The 15,043-nt window shown below is 46.6% G+C and overlaps 1 protein-coding gene and 1 long non-coding RNA gene across 2 annotated transcripts in view; both read left to right on the top strand.

The window, feature by feature from the left end:
* LOC116406861 (butyrophilin subfamily 3 member A3-like) overlaps positions 1-4,684 on the top strand; it is a 34,773-nt gene extending 30,089 nt beyond the window's left edge. The window contains exons 6-8 of the mRNA XM_031891844.1: positions 2,919-2,945; positions 4,520-4,533; positions 4,637-4,684. Coding sequence (XP_031747704.1) covers positions 2,919-2,945; positions 4,520-4,533; positions 4,637-4,684 — 89 coding nt within the window. The remainder of the gene's footprint in view (positions 1-2,918; positions 2,946-4,519; positions 4,534-4,636) is intronic.
* A 41-nt stretch (positions 4,685-4,725) lies between these two features.
* Positions 4,726-15,043, top strand: part of LOC116406656 — a 29,232-nt gene continuing 18,914 nt past the window's right edge. Inside the window, exons 1-3 of the long non-coding RNA XR_004219723.1 lie at positions 4,726-4,747; positions 11,020-11,033; positions 12,304-12,324. This is a non-coding gene — a long non-coding RNA (uncharacterized LOC116406656). The remainder of the gene's footprint in view (positions 4,748-11,019; positions 11,034-12,303; positions 12,325-15,043) is intronic.

The raw sequence follows: 15,043 nt of genomic DNA on the forward strand, positions 1-15,043 counted from the left end.
CTAATAGAGATGAAAAAAAGTTTCACGCATCCATGGGGCTGATTCACTAAAGTTCGATAAAACAAACGCTATTTGTAGCATGCGTTAAAAAATTTATGGCTTCTTATTTTTTGCGACTTAACGCTCGATTCACTACAAGGACACTTGCGTTAATTAAGAAGCAATTTTATTGTCGTTATTTATCTGGCGATACATTTTCAAGTGGTATTTTCTGCCGCATGCGATATAATTCACATGCATTATTACCACGCGATCTTCCACAAGTAAGCGTTAGGCATCGCGTACCACATGACTTCCGACATTTTGTGCAGTTTTGCAGAGATGCTTAAAATCAACTTCTAGACCAGAAATTTAGCCCAAACCACCAAACATGCAAGTGTTAGTAAATGTTATTTGAAAATTAAAATACCTATTCATGTTAATGACAGCAGTGACAGTTCAGATGTTAGTAAATATGACACAACAAACTCAACACAAAAAAAAAAAAAGTGCACTTTCACATTTGGCCAACAGTGAGGACGAGAAGCCTGGCTGATATTGAGGGCACAGGTAAAGATTATTATGCAGAGGAAGCCAGTGAAGCTGGAAAGTAAGGAACTTCACAGTACAGTTATACAGAATATAAGGGAGAGGGATGGGAGTTAGCGAGGCCAGTTAGTAGCAAGTTGCAGTAGTTTAGTAGGGTTAGTTTCAGAGCATGCCTTAGTATTCTATTGATAACAATGGGAAGAAAAGGATTCATTTGGGCAACAATGAGTAGCAAAAAGTCACTATATTGTGATGGGATTGCTTATTGGAGCCAACACAATAAAAGCATTTGTATATTTTTTTATATAAGTCTGGAACTGGAGGTGCTCCTTGTAAAAAGGTTTTCTTCACATGAACTTTGTAATGTCCAAAAATACCAGAATTACATTATTGTCCATGAAGTTGTATGTTTCATGTCATGATGATCATCATTGAGAAGATTGGCAAAAATATATCATTTTTTCCAACAACATCAAAAAGGTCAGTGGGTTGTAAAGTCAGCAAGACAGCTCCACAGAGAACCACAACAAAAGAGGTTTATTGCTAATCATAATGCAAGACTGATGCAAACATTAGTCCTATGTGATTCTAGTGCTATGTAATGAAACATTTCTGTTTTTACTATTTGTTGTGGGGGGGGGCTCCCCCGCTCCAAGGGACATGAGCCATAAGTTCTTAGTGAATCCCAGTTACTGTGAATGCAGAAATGTTGCATATTGCCACTCACTACTGCTGAGCTCAATAAAATAAATACAATTTTTTAAAAAGTGTGCAACTATTTTCACAGGAAAGAAAAAGAGTATTGTTTGAGATGTTGTTTTGTGTTTGTTTTCTATTCTAGTAAAGATTGTAGGTACTTACATGCAAAGTCATTGTTTAGGATTTCTCCCCGTACTCCATTGCCTCTGTCATCAGCACTTTGTACACGATATATGGGATGATTTGGATCATCAGCCACAAACCCAGGCAATCCATGATGATTGGCAATATTGTGCAGTACAGCAAAGGCTACTGCCATTTGTGGCACTTTACTGGGGCTTTACCTCAGGCTTCCACTCAACTTGTCCAGGCATCAGAAGCAGCTTTTCACAACCCCAGCACAGAAGTTTGTCAGTGCCAGGAACAGCATGGCTTCTGCATGTCAGTGGCTAAGGCCCCAGTACGCCTTACAGGCTATAGATTGCTGGGGGTTAGTGGCTGCGGGTAAGGCCCCAGTACCCCATACAGGCTATAGATTGCTAGGGGGTTAGTGGCTGCGGGTAAGGCCCCAGTACCCCATACAGGCTGTATATTGCTGGGGGTTAGTGGCTGTGGGTAAGGCCCCAGTACCCCATACAGGCTATAGATTGCTGGGGGTTAGTGGCTGTGGGTAAGGCCCCAGTACGCCTTACAGGCTATAGATTGCTGGGGGTTAGTGGCTGCGGGTAAGGCCCCAGTACCCCATACAGGCTATAGATTGCTGCTCTATGTAACCTATAGCGCCTCACTATTTCCCCCTCTGATAATCCCCCAAGAGTTGATCTTTCCGTAAAAACTGTAGGATGCATCACTCTAGGGCGATCACATACTTGATCCTCTTCCTCACAAGGCAAGGAAAATCTGACTGCCAAGTCCATGTTGTGTTGCCAAACGCTCACGAGGTACAATGTTCTTTAAGTACTGCCTCCCCCAAGCGTGTGTTAATATTCGCCCAGCTTCTCGCGATATTTAGCGCGTTTAACGCTTCATGTGCTTTTGTGAATCATGCATTAGTATTCTTTTCATTCGGTAATTACTGCAATGTGTTAAAATTAACACATTGCGGTAATGCGCTATTTAATGCATGCAATATTACTTTAGCGAATCGAGCAGTATTTATCGCATGCTTTTTAACGCAAAAGTATGCGATAACGCTTATCGCACTTTAGTGAATCAGCCCCCATTAGTGCTTCATTTTTTCATGTGGAGATTTTTAAAGCCCTTGCCAGCACTATGCTACTCACACTAGGAGGGAGCACCCATTTTGGGTGACTATGTTTGTTGACACACTTGCGCATAATTAGCCTTCTGACTCCCTCATTATGTGCGTATGTGACATAGCGCAAGGGGGCGTGCCCCAATCCTACCCATGCACATAATGATAAAACTGGGGTGCTCACTCATTATGCACATGTGGGCGCTGACATAGAGTTTCACACCAGGTCAGGGCCATTAAAAAAAATGAACAAAACATAATTTCCCCAACAAGGAGTGAGGGCTCTATTTGCACCTCCAGTGGAGGAAACTATTTTTAAATAATAGGTGCCCTGTTAGTGCTGTCTGGGGATACTAATTCTCTAGAAAATTTTGACATATAATCATAATATATTGAATATAATTGACTGACATAATGATCCTTTTTCTCTAAACAGTAAAAGGAAAAGCGGATAGAGAACTTCGTAAGTACATAGGTTTAGAAACCTCTTTTATTTAAGGCCACACTTACCTTCTAACACATTTCCTTCTTATTGAAAAAAACCCGGTACCCCCATGTCTGGGAGACTCATTGTGCAAATGTAACTGATTAATATAGCCCAGTAGGTACTGTTACTCACAGCTATTCCCCCCCCCCGGTACCCCCATGTCTGGGAGACTCATTGTGCAAATGTAACTGATTAATATAGCCCAGTAGGTACTGTTACTCACAGCTATTCCCCCCCCCCCGGTACCCCCCATGTCTGGGAGACTCATTGTGCAAATGTAACTGATTAATATAGCCCAGTAGGTACTGTTACTCACAGCTATTCCCCCCCCCCCGGTACCCCCATGTCTGGGAGACTCATTGTGCAAATGTAACTGATTAATATAGCCCAGTAGGTACTGTTACCCACAGCTATTCCCCCCCCCCGGTACCCCCATGTCTGGGAGACTCATTGTGCAAATGTAACTGATTAATATAGCCCAGTAGGTACTGTTACTCACAGCTATTCCCCCCCCGGTACCCCCATGTCTGGGAGACTCATTGTGCAAATGTAACTGATTAATATAGCCCAGTAGGTACTGTTACCCACAGCTATTCCCCCCCCCCCCGGTACCCCCATGTCTGGGAGACTCATTGTGCAAATGTAACTGATTAATATAGCCCAGTAGGTACTGTTACTCACAGCTATTCCCCCCCCCCCCCGGTACCCCCCATGTCTGGGAGACTCATTGTGCAAATGTAACTGATTAATATAGCCCAGTAGGTACTGTTACTCACAGCTATTCCCCCCCCCCCGGTACCCCCATGTCTGGGAGACTCATTGTGCAAATGTAACTGATTAATATAGCCCAGTAGGTACTGTTACTCACAGCTATTCCCCCCCCCGGTACCCCCATGTCTGGGAGACTCATTGTGCAAATGTAACTGATTAATATAGCCCAGTAGGTACTGTTACTCACAGCTATTCCCCCCCCCCGGTACCCCCATGTCTGGGAGACTCATTGTGCAAATGTAACTGATAAATATAGCCCAGTAGGTACTGTTACTCACAGCTATTCCCCCCCCGGTACCCCCATGTCTGGGAGACTCATTGTGCAAATGTAACTGATTAATATAGCCCAGTAGGTACTGTTACTCACAGCTATTCCCCCCCCCCGGTACCCCCATGTCTGGGAGACTCATTGTGCAAATGTAACTGATTAATATAGCCCAGTAGGTACTGTTACTCACAGCTATTCCCCCCCCCTGGTACCCCCATGTCTGGGAGACTCATTGTGCAAATGTAACTGATTAATATAGCCCAGTAGGTACTGTTACTCACAGCTATTCCCCCCCGGTACCCCCCATGTCTGGGAGACTCATTGTGCAAATGTAACTGATTAATATAGCCCAGTAGGTACTGTTACTCACAGCTATTCCCCCCCCCCCGGTACCCCCATGTCTGGGAGACTCATTGTGCAAATGTAACTGATTAATATAGCCCAGTAGGTACTGTTACTGACAACTATTTTCACTGATGCAAAAACATTTATTTTCCTTTTCTCTTAACAGAAAGAAATGAACTGGTAAGTACCTGTTTGAGTAGAACCTGCTCAATTTAAGGCCACACTTACCCCCCAACCCATTTCCTTCTTGCTGAGATATAACCCCCTGTATTCCCATGACTAGGAGACTCATTCTTTTAATCTGACTGATCTACTCAACAATTTCTGCTGACGTAATAAACATTTATTTTCTTCATTATTTTTCTCTTAACAGAAAGAAAAAGAAGACCATTCAGTAAGTACCTATTTTGAGTACAACTTGTTGAGATCACACCTACCTCCCAATACATTTTCTTTGTGCAGAGATTTTGAATCACCTATCATCACAATGAAGGGGTCTGTGAATTCCAACAGCCAATGGAGGCCATCTGTATTCACTGGCCAATCAGAGGTGCTCAGGGGAAGAAGCAGGAGACTGAGGACTTAGCATTTGGAGTTTACCTGTTCCCTCTCAGTTCCCTCCCAGTAAATATCAAAAGAGGGAAAGGCTACATGGGTGAGCTTGACTGCTGGCAGGTACCTCTTCTTTTACCTACCTCTAGTTCCAGACCCTTTCGCAACCCTGCCGCCCTGTGTGTGCGCATCATGCGATCATTTGTGCATGAGCGTGCACAGGAAGGGAGGGATTGGGGGTGCTGGTTGGGGCAGGCAAAGCTCATCAGGTTGCCTAGGGCGCCCGGTCGACTTATCCCGGAACTGGCTGCAGTTGTTCTGGGTTAATAGTGGAAGTGGAAATTTCCTCACCTGTTTCTCCTGGTCAATTTCAGCAGTTTAAGTTGTTCTGAACCAGTGAGGTCCGATCCCAGAGCTGTAAGCCTTGACTGATACTTCACCATAGTGGGGTCATCCTCCCCCTGACACACTGCTGCTCTGTGTATTGGCAGTTCAGTCTCTGGTCCAATAATGGAGGTAACTCCTCTATCCATACCTCTCAACTGGGCTGATTTTTGCAGGACAGTCCCTCTTTTGACAGCTCAGCCCCCAGTCCCGGATTCTAAGCCCCTCATTTCCCATTGATCTCCTGCACTGAATGCTAAAAAAAGATACAAATTTAATTAAAAGTAGCTTTTGGCAGAGCCCAGAAATCTTAACGAGCTTCAGCTGCAGTTAGATACATTGTTTCTCATATTTGGCTTTTGGCAGAGCCCAGAAAGGTAAAAAGCCCCCCCTGCACTGAGATACAAGTGTAACTAATAAGCTAAACAGGTCTCTTGGGGGAACTGAGACTCACAGCTTAAAGGGCAACTTCACCTTCATTAGCAAAACTGTAATAACACATCAAACCTCCAGAAATGTGTTCAAACTTTAAATAACCTGCCAAATTTAGTCAAATTGGAGTGGTATTTAGGGGGTGTGGTCACAAAAATAGGCGTTGTCAAAAGAAATTTGCTTGGCATTTGTTTTCATCCATCTTTCTGTTTTTAAAATGTTGGGAGCTTTGCTCTATCCATTTCACTTGCATGTGTCATCTGGTTTGATGATTGGCCTGACGAGGTACCGTGATGTCATTAATTACTGCTCACCAGCAACCACAATTGCAAGTAAAAAAACTCCTAATGGAAACACTCCAAATGGCCAGTCCCCAGTCCCCTGCTTCTTCCCCTGAGCTCCTCTGATTGGCCAGTGAATACAGTTGGCCTCTATTGGCTGTTCGAATTTACAGACCCCCTCACTGTGAGAATAGGCAACGTGACACAATGCCAGATATATTTATAAATACCTTGTACCGACTGCAACCAAAGTAAAACTATATACATAAATAATCACTCCCCGGCTACTAGCATAGGGGGGCACCCGTCACACACTGGTATCCCCATGTCTGTCATTTTTTAAATCTCCAATACATTTTCTTTCTGCAGAGATAAACCCCTGTATCCCCATGTCTGGGAGATTCATTGTGCAAATACATAGTAACATAGTAAGTTTAGTTGAAAAGAGACATACATCTATTAAGTTCAACCATAATGCCTGTATATAACCTGCCTAACTTCCAGTTGATCCAGAGAAAGGCAAAAACCCCATCTGAAGCCTCTCTAATTTGCCTCAGAGGGGAAAAAATTCCTTCCTGACTCCAAGATGGCAATCGGACCAGTCCCTGGATCAACTTGTACTGAGAGCTATCTCCCATACCCCTGTATTCCCTCACTTGTACTGAGAGCTATCTCCCATAACCCTGTATTCCCTCACTTGTACTGAGAGCTATCTCCCCTACCCCTGTATTCCCTCACTTGTACTGAGAGCTATCCCCCTACCCCTGTATTCCCTCACTTGTACTGAGAGCTATCCCCCCTACCCCTGTATTCCCTCACTTGTACTGAGAGCTATCTCCCATAACCCTGTATTCCCTCACTTGTACTGAGAGCTATCTCCCATACCCCTGTATTCCCTCACTTGTACTGAGAGCTATCTCCCATACCCCTGTATTCCCTCACTTGTACTGAGAGCTATCCCCCCTACCCCTGTATTCCCTCACTTGTACTGAGAGCTATCCCCCTACCCCTGTATTCCCTCACTTGTACTGAGAGCTATCCCCCCTACCCCTGTATTCCCTCACTTGTACTGAGAGCTATCTCCCATAACCCTGTATTCCCTCACTTGTACTGAGAGCTATCTCCCATACCCCTGTATTCCCTCACTTGTACTGAGAGCTATCTCCCATACCCCTGTATTCCCTCACTTGTACTGAGAGCTATCTCCCCTACCCCTGTATTCCCTCACTTGTACTGAGAGCTATCTCCCATACCCCTGTATTCCCTCACTTGTACTGAGAGCTATCCCCCCTACCCCTGTATTCCCTCACTTGTACTGAGAGCTATCTCCCCTACCCCTGTATTCCCTCACTTGTACTGAGAGCTATCTCCCCTACCCCTGTATTCCCTCACTTGTACTGAGAGCTATCTCCCCTACCCCTGTATTCCCTCACTTGTACTGAGAGCTATCTCCCCTACCCCTGTATTCCCTCACTTGTACTGAGAGTTATCTCCCCTACCCCTGTATTCCCTCACTTGTACTGAGAGCTATCTCCCCTACCCCTGTATTCCCTCACTTGTACTGAGAGCTATCTCCCCTACCCCTGTATTCCCTCACTTGTACTGAGAGCTATCCCCCCTACCCCTGTATTCCCTCACTTGTACTGAGAGCTATCCCCCCTACCCCTGTATTCCCTCACTTGTACTGAGAGCTATCTCCCCTACCCCTGTATTCCCTCACTTGTACTGAGAGCTATCCCCCCTACCCCTGTATTCCCTCACTTGTACTGAGAGCTATCTCCCCTACCCCTGTATTCCCTCACTTGTACTGAGAGTTATCTCCCCTACCCCTGTATTCCCTCACTTGTACTGAGAGCTATCTCCCCTACCCCTGTATTCCCTCACTTGTACTGAGAGCTATCTCCCCTACCCCTGTATTCCCTCACTTGTACTGAGAGCTATCTCCCATACCCCTGTATTCCCTCACTTGTACTGAGAGCTATCTCCCCTACCCCTGTATTCCCTCACTTGTACTGAGAGCTATCCCCCCTACCCCTGTATTCCCTCACTTGTACTGAGAGCTATCCCCCTACCCCTGTATTCCCTCACTTGTACTGAGAGCTATCTCCCATACCCCTGTATTCCCTCACTTGTACTGAGAGCTATCCCCCATATCCCTGTATTCCCTCACTTGTACTGAGAGCTATCCCCCATACCCCTGTATTCCCTCACTTGTACTGAGAGCTATCCCCCCTACCCCTGTATTCCCTCACTTGTACTGAGAGCTATCCCCCTACCCCTGTATTCCCTCACTTGTACTGAGAGCTATCTCCCCTACCCCTGTATTCCCTCACTTGTACTGAGAGCTATCTCCCCTACCCCTGTATTCCCTCACTTGTACTGAGAGCTATCTCCCCTACCCCTGTATCCCCTCACTTGTACTGAGAGCTATCCCCCCTACCCCTGTATTCCCTCACTTGTACTGAGAGCTATCTCCCCTACCCCTGTATTCCCTCACTTGTACTGAGAGCTATCCCCCCTACCCCTGTATTCCCTCACTTGTACTGAGAGCTATCCCCCCTACCCCTGTATTCCCTCACTTGTACTGAGAGCTATCTCCCATACCCCTGTATTCCCTCACTAGTACTGAGAGCTATCTCCCCTACCCCTGTATTCCCTCACTTGTACTGAGAGCTATCTCCCATAACCCTGTATTCCCTCACTTGTACTGAGAGCTATCCCCCCTACCCCTGTATTCCCTCACTTGTACTGAGAGCTATCTCCCATACCCCTGTATTCCCTCACTTGTACTGAGAGCTATCCCCCCTACCCCTGTATTCCCTCACTTGTACTGAGAGCTATCTCCTCTACCCCTGTATTCCCTCACTTGTACTGAGAGCTATCTCCCCTACCCCTGTATTCCCTCACTTGTACTGAGAGCTATCTCCCCTACCCCTGTATTCCCTCACTTGTACTGAGAGCTATCCCCCCTACCCCTGTATTCCCTCACTTGTACTGAGAGCTATCCCCCTACCCCTGTATTCCCTCACTTGTACTGAGAGCTATCCCCCTACCCCTGTATTCCCTCACTTGTACTGAGAGCTATCCCCCCTACCCCTGTATTCCCTCACTTGTACTGAGAGCTATCCCCCCTACCCCTGTATTCCCTCACTTGTACTGAGAGCTATCTCCCCATACCCCTGTATTCCCTCACTTGTACTGAGAGCGATCTCCCCTACCCCTGTATTCCCTCACTTGTACTGAGAGCTATCCCCCCTACCCCTGTATTCCCTCACTTGTACTGAGAGCTATCCCCCATACCCCTGTATTCCCTCACTTGTACTGAGAGCTATCCCCCCTACCCCTGTATTCCCTCACTTGTACTGAGAGCTATCCCCCCTACCCCTGTATTCCCTCACTTGTACTGAGAGCTATCTCCCCTACCCCTGTATTCCCTCACTTGTACTGAGAGCTATCCCCCTACCCTGTATTCCCTCACTTGTACTGAGAGCTATCCCCCCTACCCCTGTATTCCCTCACTTGTACTGAGAGCTATCCCCCCTACCCCTGTATTCCCTCACTTGTACTGAGAGCTATCTCCCCTACCCCTGTATTCCCTCACTTGTACTGAGAGCTATCCCCCCTACCCCTGTATTCCCTCACTTGTACTGAGAGCTATCCCCCATAACCCTGTATTCCCTCACTTGTACTGAGAGCTATCTCCCCTACCCCTGTATTCCCTCACTTGTACTGAGAGCTATCTCCCCCTACCCCTGTATTCCCTCACTTGTACTGAGAGCTATCTCCCCCTACCCCTGTATTCCCTCACTTGTACTGAGAGCTATCTCCCCCTACACCTGTATTCCCTCACTTGTACTGAGAGCTATCCCCCCTACCCCTGTATTCCCTCACTTGTACTGAGAGCTATCTCCCCTACCCCTGTATTCCCTCACTTGTACTGAGAGCTATCCCCCCTACCCCTGTATTCCCTCACTTGTACTGAGAGCTATCTCCCCTACCCCTGTATTCCCTCACTTGTACTGAGAGCTATCTCCCCTACCCCTGTATTCCCTCACTTGTACTGAGAGCTATCCCCCCTACCCCTGTATTCCCTCACTTGTACTGAGAGCTATCTCCCCCTACCCCTGTATTCCCTCACTTGTACTGAGAGCTATCTCCCCTACCCCTGTATTCCCTCACTTGTACTGAGAGCTATCTCCCCCTACCCCTGTATTCCCTCACTTGTACTGAGAGCTATCTCCCCCTACCCCTGTATTCCCTCACTTGTACTGAGAGCTATCTCCCCCTACCCCTGTATTCCCTCACTTGTACTGAGAGCTATCTCCCCCTACCCCTGTATTCCCTCACTTGTACTGAGAGCTATCCCCCTACCCCTGTATTCCCTCACTTGTACTGAGAGCTATCCCCCCTACCCCTGTATTCCCTCACTTGTACTGAGAGCTATCTCCCCTACCCCTGTATTCCCTCACTTGTACTGAGAGCTATCTCCCCCTACCCCTGTATTCCCTCACTTGTACTGAGAGCTATCTCCCCTACCCCTGTATTCCCTCACTTGTACTGAGAGCTATCTCCCCTACCCCTGTATTCCCTCACTAGTACTAAGAGCTATCGGGGAGGGAATTCCAGAACTTCACAGCTCTCACTGTAAAAAATCCTTTCTGAATATTTAAATGGAACCTCCCTTCTTCTAAACGGAGTGGGTGCCATTGTGTCCGTTGGAAGGCCCTACTGGTAAATAAAGCATTAGAGAGGTTATTATATGATCCCTTTATATATTTATACATAGTTATCATGTCACCTCTTCAGCGCCTCTTCCCCAGTGTAAACAGACCCAACTTGGCCAGCCTTTCCCCATAACTGAGACTTTCCATACCCTTTACCAGCTTAGTTGCCCTTCTCTGGACCCTCTCTAACTCAATAATGTCCCGTTTGATTAAGGGATTAATATAGCAAAGTAGACACTATTACTATTTCTGCTTCGAGAATAAACATTTCATTTTCTTTTTGTTTTTAACAGAAACCTTTGAGAAAGTAAGTTCCTATTTTGACTAGAACCTGTAAGGGCCACACTTACCTCCCAATACATTTCCTTTGGTGAGAAAAAACTGTGTCTGGGAGACTCATTGTGCAAATGTAACTGATTAATATAGCCCAGTAGGTACTGTTACTCACAGCTATTCCCCCCCCCCGGTACCCCCATGTCTGGGAGACTCATTGTGCAAATGTAACTGATTAATATAGCCCAGTAGGTACTGTTACTCACAGCTATCCCCCCCGGTACCCCCATGTCTGGGAGACTCATTGTGCAAATGTAACTGATTAATATAGCCCAGTAGGTACTGTTACTCACAGCTATTCCCCCCCCCCGGTACCCCCATGTCTGGGAGACTCATTGTGCAAATATAACTGATTAATAAAGCCCAGTAGGTACTGTTACTCACAGCTATTCCCCCCGGTACCCCCATGTCTGGGAGACTCATTGTGCAAATGTAACTGATTAATATAGCCCAGTAGGTACTGTTACTCACAGCTATTCCCCCCCCGGTACCCCCATGTCTGGGAGACTCATTGTGCAAATGTAACTGATTAATATAGCCCAGTAGGTACTGTTACTCACAGCTATTCCCCCCCGGTACCCCCATGTCTGAGAGACTCATTGTGCAAATGTAACTGATTAATATAGCCCAGTAGGTACTGTTACTCACAGCTATTCCCCCCCCCCGGTACCCCCATGTCTGGGAGACTCATTGTGCAAATGTAACTGATTAATATAGCCCAGTAGGTACTGTTACTCACAGCTATTCCCCCCCCCCCGGTACCCCCATGTCTGAGAGACTCATTGTGCAAATTTAACTGATTAATATAGCCCAGTAGGTACTGTTACTCACAGCTATTCCCCCCCGGTACCCCCATGTCTGGGAGACTCATTGTGCAAATGTAACTGATTAATATAGCCCAGTAGGTACTGTTACTCACAGCTATTCCCCCCCGGTACCCCCATGTCTGAGAGACTCATTGTGCAAATGTAACTGATTAATATAGCCCAGTAGGTACTGTTACTCACAGCTATTCCCCCCCCCCCCCGGTACCCCCCATGTCTGGGAGACTCATTGTGCAAATGTAACTGATTAATATAGCCCAGTAGGTACTGTTACTCACAGCTATCCCCCCCCGGTACCCCCATGTCTGGGAGACTCATTGTGCAAATGTAACTGATTAATATAGCCCAGTAGGTACTGTTACTCGCAGCTATTTCCACTGGCAAAAACATTTATTTTCGTTGTTTTTTTTTTCTTAACAGGAGAAAATCCAGCAGTGACTCGTAAGTACCTGTTTTGTATGAAACCTGTTCTATTTGAGGCCACACTTACCTCCCAACCCATTTCGTTCGTCCAGATACAAACCCTCTGGTACCCCCATGTCTGGGAGACTCATTGTACAAATGTAACTGAAAAATATAGCCCAGTAGGTACTGTTACTCACAGCTATTCCCCCCCCCGGTACCCCCATGTCTGGGAGACTCATTGTGCAAATGTAACTGATTAATATAGCCCAGTAGGTACTGTTACTCACAGCTATTCCCCCCCCGGTACCCCCATGTCTGGGAGACTCATTGTGCAAATGTAACTGATTAATATAGCCCAGTAGGTACTGTTACTCACAGCTATTCCCCCCCCCGGTACCCCCATGTCTGGGAGACTCATTGTACAAATGTAACTGAAAAATATAGCCCAGTAGGTACTGTTACTCACAGCTATTCCCCCCCCGGTACCCCCATGTCTGGGAGACTCATTGTGCAAATGTAACTGATTAATATAGCCCAGTAGGTACTGTTACTCACAGCTATTCCCCCCCCGGTACCCCCATGTCTGGGAGACTCATTGTGCAAATGTAACTGATTAATATAGCCCAGTAGGTACTGTTACTCACAGCTATTCCCCCCCCGGTACCCCCATGTCTGGGAGACTCATTGTGCAAATGTAACTGATTAATATAGCCCAGTAGGTACTGTTACTCACAGCTATTCCCCCCCCCATTCCCCCATGTCTGGGAGACTCATTGTGCAAATGTAACTGATTAATATAGCCCAGTAGGTACTGTTACTCACAGCTATTCTCCCCCCCGGTACCCCCCATGTCTGGGAGACTCATTGTGCAAATGTAACTGATTAATATAGCCCAGTAGGTACTGTTACTCACAGTTATTCCCCCCCCCCCGGTACCCCCCATGTCTGGGAGACTCATTGTGCAAATGTAACTGATTAATATAGCCCAGTAGGTACTGTTACTCACAGCTATTCCCCCCCCGGTACCCCCATGTCTGGGAGACTCATTGTGCAAATGTAACTGATTAATATAGCCCAGTAGGTACTGTTACTCACAGCTATTTCCCCCCCCGGTACCCCCATGTCTGGGAGACTCATTGTGCAAATGTAACTGATTAATATAGCCCAGTAGGTACTGTTACTCACAGCTATTCCCCCCCGGTACCCCCCATGTCTGGGAGACTCATTGTGCAAATGTAACTGATTAATATAGCCCAGTAGGTACTGTTACTCACAGCTATTCCTCCCCCCCCCGGTACCCCCATGTCTGGGAGACTCATTGTGCAAATGTAACTGATTAATATAGCCCAGTAGGTACTGTTACTCACAGCTATCCCCCCCCCCCAGTACCCCCATGTCTGGGAGACTCATTGTGCAAATGTAACTGATTAATATAGCCCAGTAGGTACTGTTACTCACAGCTATCCCCCCCCCAGTACCCCCATGTCTGGGAGACTCATTGTGCAAATGTAACTGATTAATATAGCCCAGTAGGTACTGTTACTCACAGCTATCCCCCCCCCCAGTACCCCCATGTCTGGGAGACTCATTGTGCAAATGTAACTGATTAATATAGCCCAGTAGGTACTGTTACTCACAGCTATTCCCCCCGGTACCCCCATGTCTGGGAGACTCATTGTGCAAATGTAACTGATTAATATAGCCCAGTAGGTACTGTTACTCACAGCTATTCCCCCCCGGTACCCCCATGTGTGGGAGACTCATTGTGCAAATGTAACTGATTAATATAGCCCAGTAGGTACTGTTACTCACAGCTATTCCCCCCCCCCCCGGTACCTCCATGTCTGGGAGACTCATTGTGCAAATGTAACTGATTAATATAGCCCAGTAGGTACTGTTACTCATTACATTTACATTACATTAACATTTATTTATAAAGCGCCAACATATCCCGCAGCGCTATACAATAAGTGGGTTACATACATTGGACATACAGAGTAACATATAAAGCAATCAATAACCGATACAGGAGGGGAAGAGAGCCCTGCCCAAAAGAGCTTACAATCTACAAGGAGAAAGGGTTGAGACACAAGGTGTGGGAATGGGCATGACCAGAGTTGTGAGAGTTGGGGCACAGGGTGTTGCTAAACTAGATTAGGGTAAGCTTCTCTGAATAAATGTGTTTTTAGAGATCTCTTGAAGGCAGAGAGATTGGGTGAAAGTCTGACAGTTTGTGGGAGCGAATTCCAGAGAAGGGGGACAGCCCTTGCAAAGTCTTGAATGCGAGTGTGTGAGGAGGGAATGAGAGAGGAGTTGGGGAGCAGGTCAGTAGGGGGCGTAACAAGCGGGTTGGATGGTACCTAGAGATGAGTTCAGAGATGTAGGGTGGGGCAGAGTTATGAACTGCTTTAAATGTGAGAGTCATTAGTTTGAATTTTATCCTGGATGGTAGGGGAAGCCAGTGCAGGGATTGGCAGAGTGGCACGGCAGAGGGACTGGCAGAGTGGCACGGCAGAGGAGGAGCGGTTGGAGAGGTGTATGAGCCGGGCAGCAGTATTCATTATGGACTGGAGAGGGGACAGTCTTTGGAGGGGAAGGCCAATTAATAGGGAGTTACAGTAGTCCAGGCGAGATATTATAAGAGAGTGAATAAGAATTTTGGCAGCATCTTGGGTGATAAATGATCGGATTTTGGAGATATTTCTTAGGTGAAAGTGACATGATTTGATAAGTGATTGGATATGAGGGGTGAAGG

The sequence above is a fragment of the Xenopus tropicalis genome, chromosome 8, assembly GCF_000004195.4.
Source record: "Xenopus tropicalis strain Nigerian chromosome 8, UCB_Xtro_10.0, whole genome shotgun sequence".
Classification (NCBI taxonomy): Eukaryota; Metazoa; Chordata; class Amphibia; order Anura; family Pipidae; genus Xenopus; species Xenopus tropicalis.